Raw genomic sequence first — 23,820 nt, forward strand, 5'->3', positions numbered from 1 at the left:
TAAAAAAGGAAAAAAAAAACCACGTAGGAAACACAAAAAGAGAACCCAACGTTTATGGGCCTCATATAGTGCAAAAGCCCAATGAATGCTGCCATTGGGCTTGCCCGAATGCTTGAGGCGATTTGTTTGCTCGTACGGCAATAGCATATTCATTGCTGCATAGGATATTTTCCACGTGAAGCCAAGATGATGGGCGGGCACCTCATCCTAATATATAACTTCTTGGCGAAAGTGCATGTGGATCTCCTACCTCAATAGCGCGAAGCCTGAAAGAAAAAAGTGGGAGAATGATCGAAACTGCTCTGGCCGTTCGATTCTCCGGCGGCGCAAACTTCTGCTACTCCTCCGCTTTGTCGAGTAATTCTCTTCCTCTCTCTCTCTCCACCGCCATTACTTACTTCAGAAGATGAGCTAAACTCTATGTTCATGCTTTCAGAAGCAATGGAGCTTAAGACTCCACAGCTTTTATATCTAGCGTTTTCCCCGCATTTTTCATCGCTGCCAAGCTAATTAGCTAACGCTATTTTTCTTCCATGCTTTTCGAATTGAACGAAAGAGGAAGAGGAAACAATTGTTATTACTGCTTAACTTTAATTCTATTGAAATCAGTGGAGCTGAAGATTCCACAACTTTTCTTTTGGCGTTTTATCCAGCATTTTTCTTTGCTGCCGAGCTGAGTCTATTTTTCTTCAATGTTTTCGGAATTAAGCGAGAGAGGAAGAGGAAACAATTGTTGTTACTGCTTAACTTGAATTCTTTTGAAATCAGTGGAGCTGAAGATTCCACAGCTTTTCTTTTGGCGTTTTCTCCCGCGTTTTTCTTTGCTGCCGAGCTGAGTCTATTTTTCTTCAAATTTTTCGGAATTAAGCGAGAGAGGAAGAGGAAACAATTGTTATTACTGCTTAACTTGAATTCTTTTTAAATCAGTGGAGATGAAGATTCCACAACTTTTCTTTTGGCGTTTTCTCCAGCATTTTTCTTTGCTGCCGAGCCGAGTCTATTTTTCGTCCATGTTTTCGCAATTAAGCGAAAGAGGAAGAAGAAACGATTGATTCGACTGCTTAACATGATTTCTATTTGAAACATTGGAGCTCGAGAATTCGACTGCCTTTCTTTTTGGTGTTTTTTATTCTTTTTCGAATTATGCGCAAGTGCAGGAGGAAACAATTTTTTTTGGTTGCTTAAATTGATTTCTGTAAAAGAAATGGAGCTTACAATTCCACAGCCTTTTTTTCTGGAGTTTTTTCCGATATTTTATTGCTGCCTAGCTGAGACTAATTTCCTTCTTTGTTTTTGGTTGTTTGCCTATACAGATCACCGTCCAGCTTGGACTTCGGAGGATGTAACTTGTATAGGCCATGCTAACAGCTCTTGCCGGCTTTTTCAATCTTGCGCTTCCGACGTACAGTGGTACTTGAGCTTGCTTCTTTCTTTTCCTCCTTTTTTTAACAAAAATAATTTTCTCGATGATTATTGGTGAAATGCGCGTGCGAATTTTTTAGTCCTTATCCTGCTGCCGCCGATGAAATGATTTCAGCTGACCAGAAATTGTAATGAATTGAATAAAAATCAGAGTTGAATGCAAGTTTATGATTAGAATGCACTTGAAGTATATATCATATGCTTGCCTAATGCAATGAGAAAGCACTCATAATTCAGACAACGTTTTTTATTATTATTAGAAGCCACTATAAGATGTGGTCTTCTCATTATGGAGTCGCAATTGGCATCCATCGGAAGGATTAATTTATAAGCAACTGCGTTGCTTGAAACCTTTCAGAAATGAATGTGTCTGATGGCTACTCGATCTCAGTGGTGCCTTGGTGTGTTATTATATATTTATAATTATTATAACGGACAACCTTGACCAAATGTTTCGTCTGTTTATGAACATCAAATTTGATCAGGTCTATGTATGTACAAGGAAATGGAAGGCCTGGACGAACACCAGATTTCAGATATTAGGAATGAACAATTAGAATACTAAAACCTGATAATTAAATTGCAGGAAAAGATGCCAAAGACTCAATAGTAGGTCCCTCTTGGGAAAGAACAATCTCAAAAAGAATGGAATTCAAGCATCAGCAGAGAATTTGGGCTCTGCATCAGATCCAATTAAACAAAATAGGAGATTACAGTATCATCCATCTGAGGAGTTTGTGAAATCAATAACAGAGATTGCTGAGGATGTTAGACCTACCTCTGCTGAAACTACGAGAACAATTATCGAGGTATCAATTTAGACTGTTGCTGTTCTTAATTTCATACATAATCATGATGTTTAATATGTGTGATGCATCACTAGCAGGAAGGTCGTTTGCATTACTTCTTTATACACCAAACAATGTTACCACTGGTAGGGCGCACATTTGTTTTAATTATATTTTTTTTTTCCATCATGTTCTTGAGGACTGAGATGGAGGTCGAAGACTGAAAATCGACCAGCTACACTGATTTAAGATGGCTAATTTTGAAGTTTCTTAATTGGAAGATTATCTTAGAAACAAAAACAGTGGACCCAATTTTTTTAATACCTTCTTTTTTTTTTTACAGGAATGATAAACTCGCTTTTTTTTGACAAAAAAAAATTAATTCCTCCCTAGTACAAACAATAGTATTCATTCACGTAATACCGTGGATGCTATTTCTCCAAGTTCTTGGAACATGTTTCTTGCTGCCAGCTCAATGCTTAATGACTTGGAAATGTTAAATTACTACTCACCCTGGGAAGTTCTAAAATTATACTCCCCGTACTAGGTGTTTTTATTATAAATAAAATAATATAAAAGATAAATACCTTAACTTGTGGATTTGATGATAGAATATGTTGACTTTGTTAAAATGATAATTTTAGTGACTTTCTTAAAACAATAATCGCTTTGATTTCACTTTCAGAATCGAGTCTATGTAAAATAAGAAACCGAAGGTCTAAACCTACTCTTATATTAGGGGCTATATTTGTACTTCAATTCCAAGTAACGCCTGCTTCTCAGGGTCTCAAAAGAGATTAAATTACGTGTTTGGAGCCTTCTCCCCATGTCCAGCCCCTCCCCTCCACCTCAACCACAAAGACACTACTGCATAGTTATTGTAGATGTAAAGTTTCTATGAATATGTTCTTTCCTGTACATAGTTATTTTATAGGACGTAATTGTGAAATGTGGGAGACCATACAACTACTGCAGCATATTGCTTCCCTTTGGTCAAAGTCTTACAAATGTTGGATGATTCTCTTTTTCTGTTATTGACTATGTTTGATGGATGGGATATTAATTTTTTTTTTTCTTATTATTGCAAAGGTAGGAATGAGAATTTGAACCTCCAACCTCATAGAGAAATGTAAATGGGAGCTTTACTTATGTTGGCATATATATATTAAAACGAGCTGTGTTTGATAATTCTGCATTTTATATAGGTTGATATTTCTTGCAAATTTTGATAATTAATATTTTCAATAGCATTCCTTGTTCAGGTAAATAGCAAAGCAACATTAATGTTTGCGGGTTTGATTAACGATGAAGTTCAGGAAAATATTATCTGGCCGGACCTACCCTATGTAACTGACGAACATGGAAGTATGTCTAGTATTTTAGAGTACAACATTCTCATACTCATATAGGTCAGCCTTGACTGCTTCCCCGATTATTTTATTGATTATATTATTTTACTCTATTGCAGATATCTATTTTCAAGTGAAGAGCACTGAAGAGACCTTGCAAAACCTAAATTCAGAAAATAACTTTGTGGTATGGATTTTGGCTTACATATTTAATATAATGTCATCACACCTCTCACATCTCATCTCAAACCAGAAGATGTGTTCATTTGTTTATTTTTTATTATTCCGAACTTTTACTTGGCATGTGAACGTTCCCTCGTGATGGTAGGTAACATGACAAATTTGTGCTGATTTAAAGGATAGACTTCTCCGATATTTATTTTTATTCTTCATAATGCTTGTTCAGCCGGTGGGGTTTCAACTGTTGAAATTAATCAAATTTCAATGAGTTTGCCCGCATTTCAATGCAAGTCGAAAAGTATACCCTAGGTATATTTTGGATATTTTAATTCATGTTTTTCACTATGAATTTGGGAATAAAGATTGTGTTTAAGGACTTGCATGCTTTTAAGGAAATAAAACAAGAAATGGTTCTGTTATACGTACGTAATTCATGAGCAAAGATTATACATGTTTTCAAAAGGTATCAAAATCATCAGATTTGTACTCAAAGACTGCTTTATCGCATTCCTACTGGAAAGTACCAAAAAAATAAAAATAAAAATAAAGGGAACAATAAGAATTCGTGGGCGGCTATTGTGGATTATGAGGAAGAGTGTTTGCCTTCTTCCTGTTTGGGTCACAATTTCAGGGGCACATCTTTTTGGTTTGCAGTTATTGAAAAGGTCCACTAGCACCTTTGTTTCTTGTTAAAAAACTATCAATTTGAAAAGAAAAAGGGAGGTTTGTGATGATTTTAAAGGTCCACAAGCACCTTGCTTCTTGAAAAGAAACTTCATTTTCCAAAGAGGAGGGCTTACTCAAGTTACATCCAAGCGGTCTTATCTGAGATTTTGCTATACTGTCTCTCCTTTTCAGAATTCCTGTTTAGGTCCTTAAGAGCCTAGATAAGTTTATGAGTAATTTCTCGTGGGAGGGGGGTGATGAGGGTGAGGATTTCATCTGGTTAGTTGGGAGATAGCTTCAAGGTCGTTGGAGTCTGGGGTTTAGGTATTGGTAATCTGAGACATCAAAATAGGCCATGTTGGCTAAGGGTTGTGGCTTTTCTCTCATGGGCATGAGGCTTTGTGACATAGTCAATGTGAGCAAGTATAAGATCCCTCATCCCTTTGAGTGGATTTCGAGATGTAAGCTTATGTGTTTCTCTTAACCCCCTGTTCATTTTTCCCTTATTCTCACAGTTATTTTAATGCTCAATTGAGGATGACTCGGATACCTATTTTTGAGAAAGACTATTTGGTGAAAGAAATCCCTTTGCTCTCAATTTGATAACTGGCTCCCTAATTCTTTCCTTAATATGATTTGCATTGATGGCTTTAATGGCGCAGCAAGTTCTTATTGGCCTTGATTCCATGGAAATGATCGATGAGCTGGAGTTGTTTGGTCCATCAGAAGTTGAATTTGGATATGAAGAGCTTGATGATGAAGTTACAAATGATGGTGATGATGAAGATGAAGATGATGATGGCGAGGATGATGATGATGATGCAGATGATGAATATGATAGGGTCTCTACCTAAAATAAAAAGTACTACTGTTGGATTCCCCTAATTTTAGTTTGAGCTTAAAGGTTTCTCCATTCTGCAGGACTGGGTTTCTGTCATAGATGATGAAGATGATCAAAATTACTCTGATGAGACCCTAGGAGACTGGGCAAAACTGGAGACAATGCGTTCTTCACATCCAATGCATTTTGCTAACAAGCTTTCAGAGGTAATGATTTATGATAGATTAATAGACCTTTTTTTTCCCCAGAGACAACCACCAACGAGTTTTGGTCTCTCCATATATATTAAATGAAGCATATGATTTCTAATTATACTGATATGCATATGTTTGTTATGCCTTTCAGTCTGCATCGGATGATCCTATCGATTGTATGGAAGAGCCCCCAGCAACTTTACTGATCCAAGGTTTCCTAAGACCTGCATTCAGTGAAGAGCATACTGTTATTCAGAGACATCTATCCAGCCGTCATTCAAGTAATGGTGATATACACGAGGCTCAGAAACTTGAAGATAACCTTGAGAATCGTGGTAGGATCAATCATCAGGGTCATGAATCAAGCTCATCTAAAGATGGTTTAAACATGGTAGATGGATTGGCTGAAAATATTCCAGTGAAAGATGCTTCATTTTACCGGTTGGAGATGATAAAGGTTCAGCTATGTACAGGACATGCGCATCCAGTATGTCTGATCTCTGTTTCATTTTGCAGTTGTCGTAGGTTTCTTTTTCACATTGAAGCATGTTATCTTGAAACGGCATCATACACCAAACCTTGTTCACTTGTGAGGAGTTCTTTTCTTGGTCTATAATTGGAGTATAAATGTTTAATGCTTACAATATGCAGTCCCCACATTTATGGTCGGGCTATGCTGTTTGAGCCTAAAGATGTCTTGATGATTTCGAAAAGTTTTTTTTTTTCTTGGACCTGCTTCTGGTTGCTGCTGACAAAATTCTTTGATCTTCCCAGAGCAACATTGAAATAGAGGATCTCATGAAAGCTCAACCTGATGCAATCGGGCGCACAGCCGAAAAAATTATTTCTCGTTTGAAAGCAGGTGGAGAAAAGACCAAACAAGCGCTCAAGTCTCTGTGTTGGAGATGCAAGGGCATTCAGGTTGAGGTAATGTATAAACCCCGTAAAACCAGAAATTATTTAGAACTTTTGTTTAAAATATTTGTTTTGATCTCTGTATTACTAATTTTCCTTTCCCTTATGATATGTCTGCAAAAGGCTGTTCAGTTTATTGTTTTTATTTAAATTTTATCATGCATTTTATTCTGTCTTGTGAAATTTAATTAGTCATATCGTACTTCATCTGTTTCATAGTGGACTTGGTTGGTTTGTCAAAACAATGAGCATCTAAACGGTTACCAAATTAATAGAATGGCATATAAAGGGTAAGTAGCCTTCGATTTTTCAAGAGGATGCCTTGTTTCATCGTCTGTAACATACAGAAGAGATCTTCAATTTCAAAACTCTCCTAGCTACAACGTTTCTCCAATGACCTATCCTTTCTAGTTTTTGTTTCATTTTTCATTATAGCTTCAATAATAGGTACGCAGATTATCATGTTCATGATGATTTAGACCATTGGTCTTCATTGAATAATTGCAGGAGGCAGTAATCAATGGTATAGATTCACTTGGATTTGATGTGAGGGTTTGCTCCGGAACTCAGGTCCAAACGTTGCGGTTTGCATTTGATACACGAGTAAGTCAACTATCACGTTAGTCTCAAGTTACTGTTTTTTCCTTTCTCTCTCGTGTTCATCTCCTGTTTCCTCTTGATTTATAACTAGTAGAGATATGATTACTAAAGCAAAAGCGAATTTATACATAATTTGTGACGCAATTGGCAGCTGCAATATTTTTAACCTAGGTAAATATGATGCGGTTTGATGAACTTTTGTCCATGTTTTCGTCTGTTTTCCAGTCGTGAAATAGTTTGACGTGGTTGTAATGTTTTTTAATTAATGATTTGCAAAAACAATTTAAAGCCAATTTAAAATGATTTTTTTTTTCTTCAACACTTTTTTTAAGCACCTAAAAGTAATTTCAAACAGACTAAAGAAAACGATAGAGAGCTTTCCCCCTCTTGGTTCTGTGCTACATAGGTGTAAAGTTTATATTTCCAACGGGAGCGATTTCTCTCGTCAGGAAATGGGTTATTTGCCAGCCTAACCATCTAGTTTGTCTGTGCAGGCGACCTCAGAGTTCAGTGCGGAAAAACAGCTGGACGACTTGCTTTTCCCGAGGATTCATTCCAAACCTCCAAAAATGAAACAAACGCATCCAAAATGAATGCTGAACAATGTAAGCCTTCTCGACCACATTGCACTCTAATTATGGGTGTGTTTGTGTTTCTCAGGTTCCAATCTTTAATGTTTCAGAGCAAAATGGAAATAGGTAAATTTATTTCAAATTGTCGATTCATTTGATTACGTATGGGTGATTGCATTCTTCGATTATTGTCAACTGGCCTTTTCCACCAATATCTCTCTTGCTGCTGTTTTACGCTGTGCCATTAGCCTATTTTCTAGCCTAGAAGTGAAAATGACCCTTTAACGTAGGTTAATTACATGTTTCATCTAGTTAAGCTTGACTTGAGTTAGCATTAATTTAAGTGATTAGGCATAAAAATAATATCTTTAATTGAATTAATCAACTGTTGTGAAATAAATAATTTTCCTTATAATGTAGATTAAATTATTAATTTATTCCTTAAACTTTAAGAATTTTGTCTAGCTGACTTTTGAACTTTCAAAATTGTTATATCTTTAATAAGTTTTAAAACACTAAATTTTGTATTTATAAACTTTTAACTTAGAACAAAACTTTCATTTCAATTTTTTTGCCTAGTGAATTTATGAATTTTAATAAATATCAAAATATAAAATATGATTTTTACTACATTAAGTTACGAACTAAATAAACAATGTTAGGTTTAAAATTTTAATTTATTATTTAATACTTTATACCAGTTGCATTATCTAGTCTCTATTTCAAATTCATAAATAGGGGTGAACATTAAAGACTGAAAAACGGAGTTGACTGACTTCAATCAATCAATTTATGAACATTTTCAGTCAAGGTCGATTTAAAACTAATATTCATAAATGACAAAACTACCTTATTTCCTATTTTCTAGTTAAAATATGGATGGTTCCATAAACCATTTCTTTTGATTTTAAAAGATTGTGTTTTTATATAAATAAACTAATAATTTATCCATAAACCATTTCTTTTGATTTTAAAAGATTATGTTTTTACATAAATAAACTATTTTGTTTTATTTGAAGATAAATAGTAGAATATTCAAATTTAATTCTGTTTTATTTGAAGATAAATAGTAAAAAGAATATTCAAATTTGAAGTATTAAGACATTTATGATATTCTAAACATATTATTGGAAATAGAATCTAATTTTAAATTTTTTTAAAACTACTTTATTAAAAAAATTCTTAATTGTATTTACATTTTAATATTAATATACATTTCTAGAAATATTATTTATTGATATATTGATATATTTATGTTTAGTGTTTTCTGAAAATTATATATTCTACCTAATATTTATTTAATTCTCCCCCAAATTAGTCTGTTTTATAGTTCTAACACTTCATTGGCTACTGTTAACATTTCTCTCAAACTTTTCACCCACCAAATCCTTTTTCCCCACTATTACATGCATTACTACATCTCCTTCTTAACTTTCCATTCTCCCTTGATTTCTCTAACCTATCATCCTAACTTTTTCTCTCCAAAAAAAAAAAAAAAAAAAAAAAAAATTCCTCGAACGAGTTAGAATTTTTATTTTTTAAGAAGCAAATTATGGAACGAGTCCTTTGGAAAGCAGCCCATTCCAAAAGACAAATGCTTTTGACTTTGTCTAAAGCAAATTAAGGATTAAGGATTGAATCTAAAGCAAATTAAACAGAAAAATCCGGATGGAGAAAAGCAAGAGGTAAAGAGCAAACACCTGTTATGAGCGCTCAGATGCTTCTCTCGTACGCGAACTGGGCTGCAACAAGGTCGAACACTGCAGACCCAACAGATTTGAACACAGTAATCTCATCCTCATTCCTCCTTCCCACAACCTCCCCTTTGATCAAATCCACCAGATTCCCCAAAATACTCCTCTTCTCAATGACCCCTCTTTCCAAAGCCCCCACCAACTCCCCTGCCTCCTCCAACGCTGCCTCACTGTCCACAAAAACCCTTCCTCTCTTGATCGCTAAATCGTCACACTCACTCATTGAATGCTTAAACGACCCCACCAAATTTAAGTACGCCCCAGCCTTCAACTGATCACCTGTTAACCAAGACATTGAAATATTAATATAATATTCCATTTTTTCAAACACATTTTTTAGAAGTCCTTAAACTATAAGAACTAAGGGTTGTTTGATAATCATATAGGCCCAATAACTAAAAAGATCTCATTTGATAGTTAATTGATTCTTTTTAACTTCAAATTAAATTTAGAAAAAAAAGTAAATAGTAGAATTACCTTTGACCAGGGGAACCTCTGAGTTCGTTGCACAGCTCACAATATCCGCCATCGAGATCGCATCATCCAGATTTTCAGTACTCTCGAAGCAGAGTCCATCCATCCCTGCATTTTTCCGCATCTCATCGGCTAGTATTTTTGCCCTTTCCTCCGTTCTGTTCCAAATAATCACTTTCCTGACACTGGGTCTCGCAGCCAAATGTGCTTTGATCAAATGGGGTCCCAAAGCACCCGCACCCACCATAACCATGACCCTGCTATCAGGCCTGGCTAAATATTTCGCAGCTAAACCAGAGATACAAGAGGTTCTGTAAAGAGTCAAGGTAGTGCCGTCCATAGAGGTCAGAGTTTGGCCTGTGGTGGAGCTAAAGAGCGAGTAACTTGCATGAATTGCGGGTAAGTTTAAGGCGGAATTCTGGGGGAAGTGGGTTACAAGTTTGACGCCTATGTAGGGAAGAGCTGGAGAAGAAGACCAAGATGGCATGAGGAGGAGAGAGGAATGGGGCTGAACGGTATGGCTTTGACGCATTGGGCTGGAAATTGTGGGGGAGACGATAGAAAGAGATGATTGGAAGTGCTCGATTAGATTTTGGTGTGGAAGAATGGAGTCCAAATCCTCTTTGGTGATAAACATGGGAACTCTGCCTGTAATCTTCTTTGTGAGACTCGTTTCGTCTTTTGGGTTATTGGATGGGGATGCCATAGATCTAGAAATCTATTCTGGATTTTAAGTGAATTGGAGAAAACGAGAATTCGCAGGTGGTGGAGAATGGGGAGGAAAATAAAAAAGGAGTCTAGACCAAGGCTAGGAGATGGAGAAATAGACCTTTCGTTTCTTATTCTTTTCCTAGGAAAAAAATAAGAAATACATCAGCCCAATCAATGACCTTCCGTTTCTGTTTCTTTTCCTGGGAAAAAAATAAGAAATTCATCAGCCCAATTTTTATTGATTTAACTTATTTAATAATATGATCGAATAACAAGTCCAATGGTAGACTTCCATTGGGCTAACAAATCCATCTCGAATACTTAAAAAAGAATATCTTAACTTACCAAACATATATAAAGTCGAAGCTTCTACGTAATTATCTGATAAAAATTAAAATCTTAAGAAAAAAAAAAAGATTGAGAATTTTAAAACCTACAAATATTTTAGAATTTTAAATTTTATTAGACAAATAAAATGTAAAAGTTGACAGCTATTACACAACCTCAATCGAAACTATGATCTGCACTTTTAACCTATAATGATTATCTTCAATGCCTATCCCTAATTTACGGTTCTCATTTCCAAAAGATTTGAGAGAACAAATTTGCAAATACGAAAAGCATAAAAAAGTAATAAAATTCGTGTCAAGCTTTTCTACAACGACTATTCAATTTCATATTTCGAAGGGCATTTATCCTGTGTTAAAACGGATACTCTAATGGTGCGGAGCCTTGTGTGGGGAACAGAACAATTTGACTCCAAAATTAAACGAACTATTGACGATATCGAAAACATAGGAAAATATTTAGGCGTTCAGGGATTTTTGTTTACCTTGCATCCGAAACCTTGCTGCTCACGAGTTGGAAACGCATGCACAAAGATGGAGGTACTCATCCATTTGGGTGGAAGACTGGCCTTGGACGGTCTCTCTGCGGTAAGAAAAGATGCACTTCAAGAAGTCAGATTACTGCTTACTGTCTTCTATGCTTTTTTATGTATTCTCAAAAATAAAATTGAACGCTATAAAAATAAAGCCTGGGTTTTTTACAACTTAAAAGAAGTACCAAACGTTTCAAAAGGTTAATTTAATACATTAAGGGAAGAAGAAACACATTCTGGAGAATTCTTGCAATCCTGGTATATGGTTGTCCGAAAGCATAAAAATCTCGACATTACGTTTAACCCTCATCATACCATACGTTTCATGTATTGCAGTAAGTAACATGACGCCCTAAACTCCACAGTTTGTTACGTATAGGCCTGCAATTCATCTGACAGAAAATGCAATCCTCCCAGTAGAATCCGTGCGGAGCTAATATTCTAAGGAAGCAACGGCCTAAATTGTAGCCAAATATCCAACGAGGTTCGTTATTGGATGAATAATTGGTTGCCTTCTTCATGGTCGAGCATGACTACCTCATATGTCTGGCAAAGTTCAATACCGGTACTTCCAAATGTAAAATAATTATTAAGGAGCCGGAAAATACATTTGCCATCCAGTCCTGACTTTTCAAGTGGACAAATCTTTTATAGAATTTTCCACAGCCATCCACCAGTCATCGTCTTCGAAGTCTAGTTTTCCAGGGTCCTGGCAAAAAAAAAAAAAAAAAATGTTCATCGAGTCAATACAATGAATGATGCTTTCCACTAAACATTATAAGCCTTTTCATTTTTCGAGACCTTAGTTCAGGTTCCTTCTGATCTATGAAAGAAAAGGACCTTCAAACTGTAAAATTAAGTAATTAAATATGACCTACCTTAATCCGTTTGTTTTCAACATCGTCTGCCACTCTCATCGCTTCAAGCCACCAGGAGTCTTGGACACTGCTGTCTGTAATGTTCTTATCACTAAGAAGCAAAAGACAATTTTGGTCGTTGCTTAGAGATCGATAGTTGATACATTCATCGGTTGACTCTCTGTCATTTGATATTTGTTCTGAATCCGTTGAAACCAATTGACTAGGAATGGAGTCAATCGGAGTTGGACGCAGAGGAGATCGGTAACCTGTAGGATGATAAGTTCAATTAAACAATGATTGCAAATCACTATTTTCCGAAAACAAAAATGACAATTAAGTTATATTCGAGCACCTCTACAATCCGGATCGTGACACTTCTGATAATAGGCAGCCCTCCTAAGGTCGACAACATACATCACTGGACGATGAAAACATGTATAGTCAATGCTTTGCATGAAAGAAGAAAGGAGAAAATTCTCAGATGGTTTAAAGAAAACAAAAAACCAGAGGAACTAAATCACATTAAGGTTTAAATACTTGAATGATAACTGAGAAAAATGGGGAAGCTACACATGCTCAAACATTAGGTACACGAGTACTTCACAAGTCTACTTTTAGAAACACAAATTTAGGAGCAAAAAAAATTCTCAATTCACAAGTACCATGATTGCTTTTGTGTTCTCGACCAATTCGTTCACAATATCTATTACGGGACATGCTGTAGACTATTAGTCCATATTCTGAGAACCAGTACCAGCAGCGTATTTTTCCTGGGAAGGCAGCAGCTACGTTAATGAACAGCAAGTAAAGTACAGAAGAGACAGCGATAAAAATCAACAGACTGTGAAATCTAAAATTGACAAGAGCAAATAACCATCGTCTCCCTTTCAATAAAAGTAGGGAAACTCTGGTACGAAGAATGAAAATTTCTCTAAAACATTACAAAACTTGCCTATCTCATGGGAAATACAGACGTACTACCTGAAACACTACCAGTGGAGGCAACTGATTGAACAAACTTATCCAGAGCTGGGAATGGAGACGTTCCCATGCAAGAAGATGCAGAAACATCATTCATGTAACCTGTCAACGGTGCTTCTTTGGCGAAACTGAACTGCCGTCCAAAATTACATTTCTCCTGCGGCAAGAGAACCTCAAAGGTAAACAAATTTTGAATAATTAAAATAAAGTTACGAGAATGTGTGGATTTATAAGATAATTTAATTTGAAAGGTATTATCCACGTCATGCACTGTTTAAAGCAGTTTTACAATTAAACTGAAACTCAGCTTGAGATTACCTCCATTTCAAATTGTAATGTCCTCACGCAGTCGAAATCTGTTTTGCAAACCAGAAGCTTCTCACAGTCAGCATCAACGTTGCAGATCAAGGATGCCATGAACATGTCTTCCTCACACTATGGTTAAATATGTACAAGGTAATTAATAGGATCCTTCTCAGAATAATGTATCTTCTGCAAATACTTCCTTACAAAGTCGAGTAACAAAACAATTTCAATAAATTGGAAAATTTTGTGCAAAGTTTTATAAATAATGATGACTGCGAAGAACCTTGAGCCTCGTTCACTATGGGAAACTAGAATCATTTTTCTTTTTCTTTTTTCTTTTTATCTTAACTTGTCTCGCAAAAATAATTGCCAAATTCAAGTAAAATTACCTAGTTACCCACGCATGACCTCTGAACAATGGAAAAAGGCAATCAGAGCCAAACGCCACGAATAAAAAGAACCTAATTCAATTTCACCGAGGAAGATCTCTCAAACTTCCCAATCTTTTCTTTCTTTCTTTCTTTCTTTTTTTTTTTTTTTTTTTTTTTTTTTTTTTTTTTTTTTTTTTTTTTTTTGTGCTGCTTTGATGAGTCAAACTAACCACAAAACTGCATTTAAATTGTCTTAAATTTAAGTAAAACTGACTGAAAAAAGCTTAACGAAACTTCACTGCAAATTCAGAATTCTAAGATCGTATTGCAGCATAACAGTATTAATGATGAATAAAAATCATGCAGAAGAACTAGGAGCAGATGATATGAACTGTCAACTTAAATTACTATTCACATCTTATTTTATAACTTTGATGTAATTTTATTGGTTTTTTATCCTTTCTAGAACATATTAAATAAGGGCATCTTAGTCTTTTTGCTGTGGTTGATGACGTGAGATGTAGGGTTGAATTGGGAGCCTATCTAATTGAAAAAATTCTGCAAATTGCATTTCGATGGTTGAGAATTCAATCATTTTGTAATTTTTGATCTAAGGGTGCTTAAAAGTAGACTTGTTCAATCTGCAAGTAAGGAACTAGCTATTCTATCTCTTGATCTTGGTCATCAAGGTGAACCATCATATAATCATTTCTTTGGGATTAACTCTAAATTGATTTGGGGTTTTAGGGCTTGACAATTAAGGGTTCTTCTTACTTCTTACGTGGAAGAGTTCTTATCTGCCATTTCTTAAGGTTTCATATCAAACTAGTACACCAACAATTTCACGGTATCTTTCTTTTTCTGAATTCCATGGCAAAACCATAAGTGCATAACGAGGAGGTCCCAAGAATTCCAAAAGACAAAGGATGGGATACATGAAAAAGAACTTCCTATTTGAGATTGACTAGCTATGCATTCATCTTGCAATTTGATAAAACCCAGAGAATAATATAAAATGGAGGAACTTAAAATTCGATGTTCTAGTAAAAAGTACCATACCATTTTTGCACGTGCATGTCTTCCTGTAGGTAGAAGCACAGAAGTCTTCCCTGCCTTTGATGACAAAGCTAAACGAAAGCAACGATTTCTAGAATAAACTGCATTGTCCACAAACAGATGGCTAGGAGATTCAATGGAGCTTGAATCTTTTTTGATAAACAGTTCTTCGTATCTCCCTTCCATTTTTCCAATACAAATCCGCGAACATATCTGATAATATATTGACACGAATTAAAACAGTACTGGATAAATAAACAGGATAGTTGTAACTATTCAATAAAATTTTGTTTAAATAATGAAGACTCGGAATCAATATATATTGGCCATGCACTCAGATGAATGACCAACTTAGCTGATAGCCGAATATCGTAAGAAGGTAAGAGTTCAAATGTTAATCACTGTAGCTAGAAATCTTTTAGTCCTATGCTTCTTCAGGGAAGTACCTCACCAACAAATGCTCCTGCATGCGAGTTATCCTTAAAAGCAACTTTTGGTATGCGGATTATTAGGTGGCGAGAGAACTTCTCTAAACATAAAAATGAAATAGGAAGAGTTATCAACAAAATCATGAACATCGCTAATGAAATCATTTGCAACGTAACATCTAGGCATCTACAAAAGAAAAAAAAAAACAAATGCTCGATGCTAGACTATAGGCCAGAGACCTTGTCATTATCAATCACCGAAAGAAAGTTGCAATTGCATGGAAACTAAAAAAAATCCAAGGCCAGCTTCACAAAAGGAGATCTCCAAAACATACAGCCAGTTGACTTACTAGACAAAAACTGTAACTAGCAATTCCTCCTCCTTATTATTATTATTATTTAAAATAAATAAAATGAAGGAAATTGAACGGTTTGATTTTAATTGACGTATCACGCATGTACCATGTTTAATGCATAGCTTAGCTATATTCGACAATGTCATTCAATTTCAAACATAAAACGTTGGCAGCAGTATCAGATCATCCATTAATAAAACCTTCGGCTCTTCTTTTTTATTTTTATGATCTTAAAATTTTGAAGTAATCATATTCCTGTAGAATTACCAAAAATAATCTTGTTGACTATAGTGAATCTGTAATCAACAAAAAGATGAGGATTATTATCTATACTCGTACCAGGAAAATTTCAGTTATCATGCCAACCAAAAACGAAAATGACAAGATCCTCATTTTAGCAATTTAGGATACACTTAGACAATAACAGATGAATTAACACAGGAGATGAAGCCTAGATCAGACAGATGCTAAATATACCTTCGTTTGAGGAATCAAGCTCTAGTATCCAGTCAAAGCTTCCTTGAATTGAATACTTTTCATTTAAGGCTTCTAGAACAACAGATATCAAGGAATCAACCATTACGTCTTCATTTTTTCCCGTATTGATTCTTCTACTGTACTCCAAATCAAAGTAAAGGTGACACGGAGCACCCTGAACACTTGAAATAGAACAGTGAGAAGTGCAGCAGAAGAAAGAGATAAAGAGCACATGATTTGGACAGATCAAACCACATGATCAGTACAATGACTCAAACTTATTCAGCTCACCTCTTGAATTACTTCATAATGGTGGCGAAATTTTGAATCCATGCTTTTATACCTGAAGTTAATTAAAAAAAAGTTGTTAAAACAAGATCAGGAGTGTTTGCGACGATTCTGTGTGAAAAGTATTTTTTCTCCTCGAAGTATGATTAAAATTTGATAATACCTTTGCCAGAACTCACTGTATGATGAAACTAGAAATCTCCTTTGTCCATTAAAGTGATCTTGATAACTAAAAATATGAACATCGGTGTGCTCTCTGCCAAACTTAATTGCTTCTTCTTGTCTGGGAAATGTGGCCCACACTTGCTTGCTATTCAGAATAGATACCACAAATGTCAAAACGATATCATAGAGAAGTGGAATAATGGTGAAACAGAAAGAAAAAGTGAGAGGATGGAAGAATCCTAAATATACCTTAACTTGAATCTGCTTTGCTCAGAAAGATCAACACGAATTTCACGCAATAGTCTCCACAAACTAGATGGCCTCTTGGGAGGGACGCCTCTAGGTGAACCATAAAATACGATTGGCGAGAACTTCTTAGAACTAGAACCTTTTTCTTTACTTGTCAAATCAATCTGAACAGTGTTAAACATAGTTTTGTTAAGCAATGCCAAAAAGATAATAATAATAAATAAATCTGTTTCAGCCTCACCATTAGCTATGAATTCTGTACTTCATTACACACTAAAAATACTTGGATAAGCATATGAAGAATAACAGTCGGGCAAACTCGGCCCTCAGGAAACGACGACTTACTTTCTCCTCGGTAACTTGGACGCTCGATGCATTGTCCTGCATTTCTTTAACTGAGCCAGAAGCTGGACTCGTAGAGTCTATTGAACACTCGGGCTTCAATTTACTTTTTCTTTTCTTTTTTACTCTCACAGCAGATTCTGAATAGAAACGGGATAGATAACCAAACATAAACAGAGGCAGAACATACAGAAACGAAGAACGTTCATAATGATCACCGTGCCACTGCAGATATTTAACCTATAACATACATTGCTCCTCTATTGTACTTCCAAATTTACGAAATCCAGTAGTTTTTGTGCAATTATTATCATTGCTTCGCTGTTAAAATTCGATTTCCAAAAATGAGATTCGCAGTACAGAAACGAAGAACATTCGAGGTTGTAAAACTCGAACTAAAGATAGAGAAATAGAACTTACGAGGAGGAGAAACACCGCACTTGAAGCATTCAAACAATCGATCGACGTCGTCCTTCACGGTCGATGCCATTTTCTCCTACTTGGCCCGTCGGAAGTGACTGCGGATTGCTTTCGTCTTTCGTCTTCCGCCTCTACCTTCTCTCTCGTTTTGAAAAATAACTCTGATTCCCTTTCGGAATGAAACGCGATACTAATGAACCGAACTGAACTTTTTGTTTTTCTTCCCGACGAAACGACCTTTCCCTCCTATCTTCCGTAAACGATAAACATTTGACGAGTCCTCGTAATTACTCGTTCACCCCTATATATATGATTTGAGAGAGACTAAAAAAACAAAAAATAAAATAAAATAATAATAGTTAGGAACAAAATTTAAAAGAAAATCCCTACTTTCAATATTATTGATTTAAATGTTTTAATTTGATTAAAGAATTTCCATATGGATTCTTGATAAAAAAGTATAAAATTTATTATTAAAGCTTTTACGATCCTTTCGAAGACAATCTGGTAGGCTTAGTAGAGTAATACAAAAATCGTTACTAACACTATAGTAGGACGAAATGAAAATGGATGGCATCTATGTTCGACATTTGAAAACTCCAAATTTAATAATTTTTTGCCCTAGTAAGGGAGAAGGGGGAACAAGCACACTTGGAGAGCCGAGAGAGTTGTATGCTGCATTTGGGAAGGATGAATCGCTTCCGAAAAGGAATCTATTGATTCTCTTCTAATTGGTTGGACTATAGGTGTGATGATTTACTTCACGGGCGATGTCTCTGGTTCAAGTCCAGAATGACACAACTACACCAAGGAAAAGAATAAAAGAATAGAAGAAGCATCTAACTCCTTCATGTAGGTCCCACTTGGCTCGGGGGAACAAGAAAGACGAAGGAGAGGACTACACACTTTTCCTTTTCTCCCTATCATTTCGGTAAAAAGTGCACAACTTGCTTATCCAAACATTTGGGATCTTCTTAGATTCGGTAAGATTTAGTGTTGTTTTTTTTTTAAGTACTTTAAATTCCTTAAATCTAACCATCTATTCAACAACTTGTCAAATTGTTTAATAAATTGGTAACACAAAGTACAATGCAACATTACATGTAAAATATTTAATGTAAGAATCTAAGCCCATAATTAGTAGACGTTGTTCATTTTGACATGTTAAATATCACCGCCAACTTCACAGGTTTAAAACGTATATATTTGGGAGAAGTTTTAACACCATTATAAAAGATACTCGAATTATTTATGCTCGTTTATGCCGGTTAAAATCATTCATAAATTCGTAAAATAATGTTGTTATTTTTTTTTCCCCCTCAAAATGACAGTCTCACCTCATCCACAAATTTATATTAGTTTAAATAGGAAGAAACAGAAGACAACTAATACACTACGAATTAAGAAACGAGTACATAAAGTGAATCCCACAACGTATCTCTTATTGCAACACGTACATTTTCCATAATCGACAGCTTCCACTTTGTTTTAAAATTAGAAGGCCATTTGGTGGTAATGGCTATTCAAATTGTTTATAATTTCAAAGGGCCAAGTCTGCTGGGGGCAGTTTGTTTATACATGTCATGGATTCTCCTCCTTTGTCATTTTGGAATTTGGAATTTTTTTCTGCTGATGTTAGAAAGCGTATCGATCAGGTGGCCCTCTCAATCTCTGTTCTATTTGGACACTTATTCATAGTGTGTCTTACCCAGTTCTATTAGTAGCCGTAATTCTCTTGCCTCTTTACCTCAAATCTTCTCTGTTTCGCCAAGTCCCAAGAGCTTTGCATTAAACCGATAAAGAGATGGCTACAAGTGATGTCCCATGCTGTGAGCCAAGGTTCTGGATGTATCTCCTGATATGTGTGGGTTTGGTTGCTTTTGCTGGTCTTATGTCCGGCCTTACGCTAGGACTTATGTCGCTCAGTTTGGTCGATCTCGAGGTCCTTGCCAAGTCTGGCAGGCCCGACGACCGCAAAAATGCTGGTAAGTTTTGTTAAACCCATGATCAACTTCTTGATTAACTAATATGAGACTCGTCTCCCAACCATCCTCCTCTCGAACAAAGTACACCATATAGTCTCCCTTGAGGCTTATGAAGCCCTCGAACAACCTCTACTTAATCGAGGTTCAACTCCTCGAACAAAGTATCTCCTTTGTTCAACATTGAGTCACTTTTGACTACACATTCGAGACTCACAACTTATTTGTTCGACATTTGAAGATTTTATTAACACGATTAAGTTGAGAGCATGACTCTGATACTATGTTAGGAACCCCTTAATTATTTGACGTAGGACCCCTCTCCCAACAATCCTCAACAAATTTGACCCACTTGTGGCACTTTTTTATGTGATATTTGCATCCATTACTTAGTAATTTGCTCACATTTGTTGGAGAACACAAACATATGGAAGAATTTAAGGAAAAAACTTGGTCAATTTATGTCCTGTTTGATACAATTCAACTTCATTCCTTGTAGCCAAAATTCTGCCCATAGTAAAGAACCAGCATTTGCTTCTTTGCACGCTCCTCATAAGCAATGCCATGGCAATGGAGGTACTGCTTCATCCAATATTTAACTTCATAGACCTTCTTTTGAAAGGACTTTAACTGTGTTTTATTTATTTACCCTTTCTTTCCATTTTTAGGCTCTGCCCATCTTCATCGATGCCCTTCTCCCAGCTTGGGGAGCCATTGTGATATCAGTCACTCTCATACTAACTTTCGGAGAGGTAAATTTTTCTGAAACTTCCTTCTTCATCTTCTATGGTACTTGATGGAATGCCTCGTTTTCTCCATAGATTATTCCTCAAGCTATTTGCTCAAGGTATGGATTGAGCGTCGGCGCAAGGCTGTCGGTCATTGTTCGGGTGCTTCTCTTAGTCCTCTTTCCTTTGGCTTACCCCATCAGTAAGGTAATACCATATTCTTCATTTGGTCATATATGAGAAGGGATTGAAAGGAAAGAAGATTCGAACTCTAATTGCTTGCGTTTTTGCCCTAAAAGAAACAATTGATATGAGCTTCTGAATGTGAATGACAGACATTAGATTGGCTTCTGGGCAAGGGGCATTCTACACTTCTAAGAAGGGCAGAGCTGAAGACATTTGTGGATATGCATGGGAACAAGGTTGGTTCAACATGCTTTACATTTCAATGGTGAACAAGAACTAATAGACCCGTTTGATAACGATTTTGTAAATGGAAAAAAAAAAGTTAAATGATTATCGAACGGATAATATTTTAAATCTTTGAACTAAAATTTGTGTCTCAGGCAGGCAAAGGTGGAGAATTGACTCAAGAAGAAACCACCATAATCACTGGAGCTTTGGACATGACACTCAAAACTGCCAAGGATGCTATGACTCCTTTATCCAAATTGTTTTCACTTGATATAAATTCCAAACTTGATGAGTATGCCTCTGCCCTTAACTATGGTTAATTGAACTCAATGGATTTGATTTTTAAGCTTGTTTTTTTGACTTTTTGGATAATCCAAGGAAAACCATGGAGATCATTTTAAGGAAAGGACATAGTCGAGTGCCGATCTACTCGGGACATCCAACTAATATCATCGGTATTATTTTGGTATGTTCCAAGTGTTAAATTGAAAGAATGTTTAGTTCTTCTCCCCTAACTGTGTGGGATCTTACAATTCACTCTCCTTCGGGATCCGGCTTCTCCAATCGATGTGGGACCTCCCAATCCACCCCTTTGGAGACCATTGTCTTTGTTAGCACACCACCTCGTGTCCACCCCTCTTCGTGGCTCAGTCTCCTCACTGACACATCGCCTCGTGTCTGACTCTGATACCCTATATAATAGCTTAAGCCCATTGCTCGCATATATTGTCATTTTTGGGTTTTTCCTTTTGGGCTTCCTCAGGTTGAGAAGTTTCCACACCTTATAAAAAATGCTTTGTTGTCCTCCCTAATCGACACACAAATATAGTCTAGTCGGTAACCTTTCAATTTTTCTTTAAATTCATATACAAAATATAAATCAATCAAAATTTAGCATGCAGTTAAATGAAGATCCCCATTTGGGTGCAGGTTAAAAATCTGATCAAATTTGATCCACAGGATGAAACTCCCATCAGAAATCTCACCATCAGAAAAGTTCCAAGGTAAAATTGTTGGATGCTTAGCCCTTATAGCTTTCTTAGCTGAAGAATTGATGTTATATTTTGGATGCAGGGTACACGAGAACTTACCTTTATATGACATATTGAACCAGTTCCAACAAGGACATAGTCATATGGCTGTTGTCATTAAGAGCCACAAGGAAGCCAGAGAGCCTGCAGGTTTCATCTTCTTGTCTTCATGATTTTGGTTACCAGAATCATCAAAAACATAAACTGATCTCGTGTCTCTGTAGATTCAAAAACTGTGGATTTTAACGAATCAGAACTCGAAACCACGACGAGAACTGAGACAGAGTTGGAATATATTAAGCTGCAGATAAGGAATATTCATTCTAATGTAAGTAGTGAGACAAATGAAAAATCAATGCCAGATTTTGATGAAGATGTTATTGGTATCATAACGCTGGAAGATGTCATGGAAGAACTTTTACAGGTTCGTTTAATTTTTCTTGAGGATAAGATTCCATGATATGATAAGTTTCGAGGTTATGGCTTGGACATTAACCGAATCTCTTCGAGCATGTCTTTGACACTCTTGACACCATTGTTACCTCGAATCTTGCTTATGTCTTAGCTTGACTTTTATGCACATTCTTTTTGGCATGTTGGATGATGCACCGTCCTTATCGGTCACATCATGACACTTATCCAGCCCTTACATGTCTCGATAAGCACCACTTGCATGTCGTATTTCGAGTGACTGTGCATAGAGTCTCACAACCTACTATTTTCTTAGTACAATCGTTACATAATCTCTCATTTAAACTAATCATCATATACAATATTTTTTAGAAACACAATTGTCTCATGGAATCTGAGACCCTCGTAAATGTTGTTGTTTTTGTTGGTGGTGTTTGTGAAGGAAGAGATATTGGATGAGACTGACGAATACGTTGCTGTTCATAACAAGTAAGTGCTGATTTGGGCATTGTTTTATTTAACAAGTTTGTGGTAATAACGAAGCATATTTGTGTAAAAAAAATACAGGCTGAAAGTGAATATGAGAGTAAGGAGATCAAAGTCAGAATCTCCAGGAGCAGCCCATCTGCGCTGGATATCACCAATGCCATCCCCACTATCTTCATACCATCACTCTCCACTTTCTTCATCGTATAATCACTCACCAATGCCTCCGCGTATTCACTCCCCATTTACTCCACCGCCTCTCTCTTCTTCCCTTGGAAATTACTTGCGCTCTTCTCCCACTCCATCTCCCGTTTCGCCTCATAAGGTTTTTTTTTTCTTTTTTTTTCCATCATACATAAATGTTATGAGCTTGGTGTATTTTAACCTTGGGATTTGTATTTTATTTATAGGTTTCAAGGAAATCGTACGAGAAGCTGAAGCAGGCAGATGGATCATAGAGCGCAGTTTTCATTTTATTTCTGTTGATATCAAAAAGTCTGGTTTAATTAAATGAGGATGCGGGCAATTAGCATGTGGCCTTAATTGAATGGGAGTTCTATAGAAAATAATCATTATTATAAATAATAATAGTGATAATAATATATAGACTTTAGAACAAGTTAATGTCATTTGAATTCTAGTCTTTGTAATTAATAAATATATAAATAAAATAAGTAATAAAAATTAGGACTAAATTGACATTTAAAAACAACCTTTTCAACTTGAAGTTTGGAAATTCGGCCAACATTTATTAATACAATATATAAATTCAATTTATGGAAAAAAGATCTGCAACTGGATAAGAAACTGACCCAATGTCGGATCAGTGGCACAGATTCGAGTTCCGTGGGTCCCAATAAAAATATCTTCCACTGAAACCCACTTTTTTAAGCCACCGACACGTGTCTACCGGTTTCATAAGGGAACTATGTTTTTCTCCTTTGTCCTCTCCGCATGTGACGGTTACCTTCTTTCCCTCCAATGTCCCAGCCGCGACCTTCTTCCTACCCCGCACTGAGTCCCGCCAATTAACCCGAACAAAACACGTGGCAGCTTCCAGTAACTCGATTACACTATGCCAATCCTACGCCCGGCGCATTGGATAATTTTTAAGTATCTGCAC

General features: G+C 36.1%; 4 protein-coding genes across 5 annotated transcripts; 2 read left to right on the top strand and 2 right to left on the bottom strand.

Moving 5' to 3' along the window:
• The first annotated feature begins 216 nt into the window (after positions 1–216).
• On the top strand, positions 217–7,739 carry LOC111482881 (uncharacterized protein At3g49140-like). Its single transcript, XM_023128901.1, has 11 exons — positions 217–357; positions 1,314–1,410; positions 2,009–2,231; positions 3,473–3,575; positions 3,679–3,746; positions 5,068–5,247; positions 5,327–5,452; positions 5,592–5,927; positions 6,215–6,367; positions 6,863–6,958; positions 7,450–7,739. Exons 1-11 carry the CDS (start codon positions 288–290, stop codon positions 7,546–7,548), a joined length of 1,551 nt encoding a protein of 516 aa, XP_022984669.1. The 5' UTR covers positions 217–287; the 3' UTR covers positions 7,549–7,739.
• Positions 7,467–10,518, bottom strand: LOC111482883 (protein SAR DEFICIENT 4-like). 2 transcript variants are annotated; one of them, XM_023128903.1, is made up of 3 exons: positions 9,759–10,461; positions 9,228–9,560; positions 7,467–7,516 (listed from the first exon to the last, which is right to left on the bottom strand). In XM_023128903.1, exons 1-2 carry the CDS (start codon positions 10,459–10,461, stop codon positions 9,241–9,243), a joined length of 1,023 nt encoding a protein of 340 aa, XP_022984671.1. In that variant the 3' UTR covers positions 7,467–7,516; positions 9,228–9,240. The 2 variants fall into 2 exon arrangements, with proteins under 2 accessions (XP_022984671.1, XP_022984672.1); XM_023128904.1 differs by lacking the exon at positions 7,467–7,516 and having other exon boundaries at positions 9,037–9,560; positions 9,759–10,518.
• A 955-nt stretch (positions 10,519–11,473) lies between these two features.
• LOC111482880 (DNA-directed primase/polymerase protein-like) lies at positions 11,474–21,939 on the bottom strand. The gene is made up of 15 exons (XM_023128900.1): positions 21,861–21,939; positions 17,646–17,969; positions 17,229–17,365; positions 16,884–17,047; positions 16,633–16,779; positions 16,473–16,524; positions 16,182–16,356; positions 15,367–15,449; positions 14,924–15,133; positions 13,506–13,622; positions 13,188–13,344; positions 12,869–12,976; positions 12,559–12,624; positions 12,225–12,472; positions 11,474–12,055 (listed from the first exon to the last, which is right to left on the bottom strand). The coding sequence occupies exons 2-15, from the start codon at positions 17,713–17,715 to the stop codon at positions 11,978–11,980; spliced, it is 1,812 nt and encodes a 603-aa protein (XP_022984668.1). The 5' UTR covers positions 17,716–17,969; positions 21,861–21,939; the 3' UTR covers positions 11,474–11,977.
• LOC111482882 (DUF21 domain-containing protein At5g52790) lies at positions 19,260–23,258 on the top strand. The gene is made up of 13 exons (XM_023128902.1): positions 19,260–19,630; positions 20,127–20,203; positions 20,296–20,379; positions 20,449–20,562; positions 20,691–20,777; positions 20,922–21,061; positions 21,148–21,235; positions 21,700–21,773; positions 21,844–21,950; positions 22,025–22,224; positions 22,654–22,700; positions 22,779–23,022; positions 23,108–23,258. The coding sequence occupies exons 1-13, from the start codon at positions 19,450–19,452 to the stop codon at positions 23,153–23,155; spliced, it is 1,491 nt and encodes a 496-aa protein (XP_022984670.1). The 5' UTR covers positions 19,260–19,449; the 3' UTR covers positions 23,156–23,258.
• The last annotated feature ends 562 nt before the right edge of the window (positions 23,259–23,820 follow it).

Source organism: Cucurbita maxima, unplaced genomic scaffold (genome assembly GCF_002738345.1).
Source record: "Cucurbita maxima cultivar Rimu unplaced genomic scaffold, Cmax_1.0 Cma_Scf00008, whole genome shotgun sequence".
Classification (NCBI taxonomy): Eukaryota; Viridiplantae; Streptophyta; class Magnoliopsida; order Cucurbitales; family Cucurbitaceae; genus Cucurbita; species Cucurbita maxima.

Excerpts from the sequence above, each read along its gene's own strand:
- LOC111482882 (XM_023128902.1), top strand. The coding sequence starts at position 19,450 with ATGGCTACAAGTGATGTCCCATGCTGTGAGCCAAGGTTCTGGATGTAT. Across the intron at positions 20,380-20,448 it reads TCATACTAACTTTCGGAGAG|ATTATTCCTCAAGCTATTTG; the intron begins GTAAATTTTTCT and ends TTTTCTCCATAG. Across the intron at positions 22,225-22,653 it reads TCATGGAAGAACTTTTACAG|GAAGAGATATTGGATGAGAC; the intron begins GTTCGTTTAATT and ends GTGTTTGTGAAG.
- LOC111482883 (XM_023128903.1), bottom strand. The coding sequence starts at position 10,461 with ATGGCATCCCCATCCAATAACCCAAAAGACGAAACGAGTCTCACAAAG. Across the intron at positions 9,561-9,758 it reads AGAGGTTCCCCTGGTCAAAG|GTGATCAGTTGAAGGCTGGG; the intron begins GTAATTCTACTA and ends CTTGGTTAACAG.
- LOC111482881 (XM_023128901.1), top strand. The coding sequence starts at position 288 with ATGATCGAAACTGCTCTGGCCGTTCGATTCTCCGGCGGCGCAAACTTC. Across the intron at positions 1,411-2,008 it reads TGCGCTTCCGACGTACAGTG|GAAAAGATGCCAAAGACTCA; the intron begins GTACTTGAGCTT and ends ATTAAATTGCAG. Across the intron at positions 3,576-3,678 it reads TGTAACTGACGAACATGGAA|ATATCTATTTTCAAGTGAAG; the intron begins GTATGTCTAGTA and ends ACTCTATTGCAG.
- LOC111482880 (XM_023128900.1), bottom strand. The coding sequence starts at position 17,715 with ATGGCATCGACCGTGAAGGACGACGTCGATCGATTGTTTGAATGCTTC. Across the intron at positions 17,048-17,228 it reads TCCAAGTTACCGAGGAGAAA|ATTGATTTGACAAGTAAAGA; the intron begins GTAAGTCGTCGT and ends AACACTGTTCAG. Across the intron at positions 12,056-12,224 it reads TTGAAAACAAACGGATTAAG|GACCCTGGAAAACTAGACTT; the intron begins GTAGGTCATATT and ends TTTTTTTGCCAG.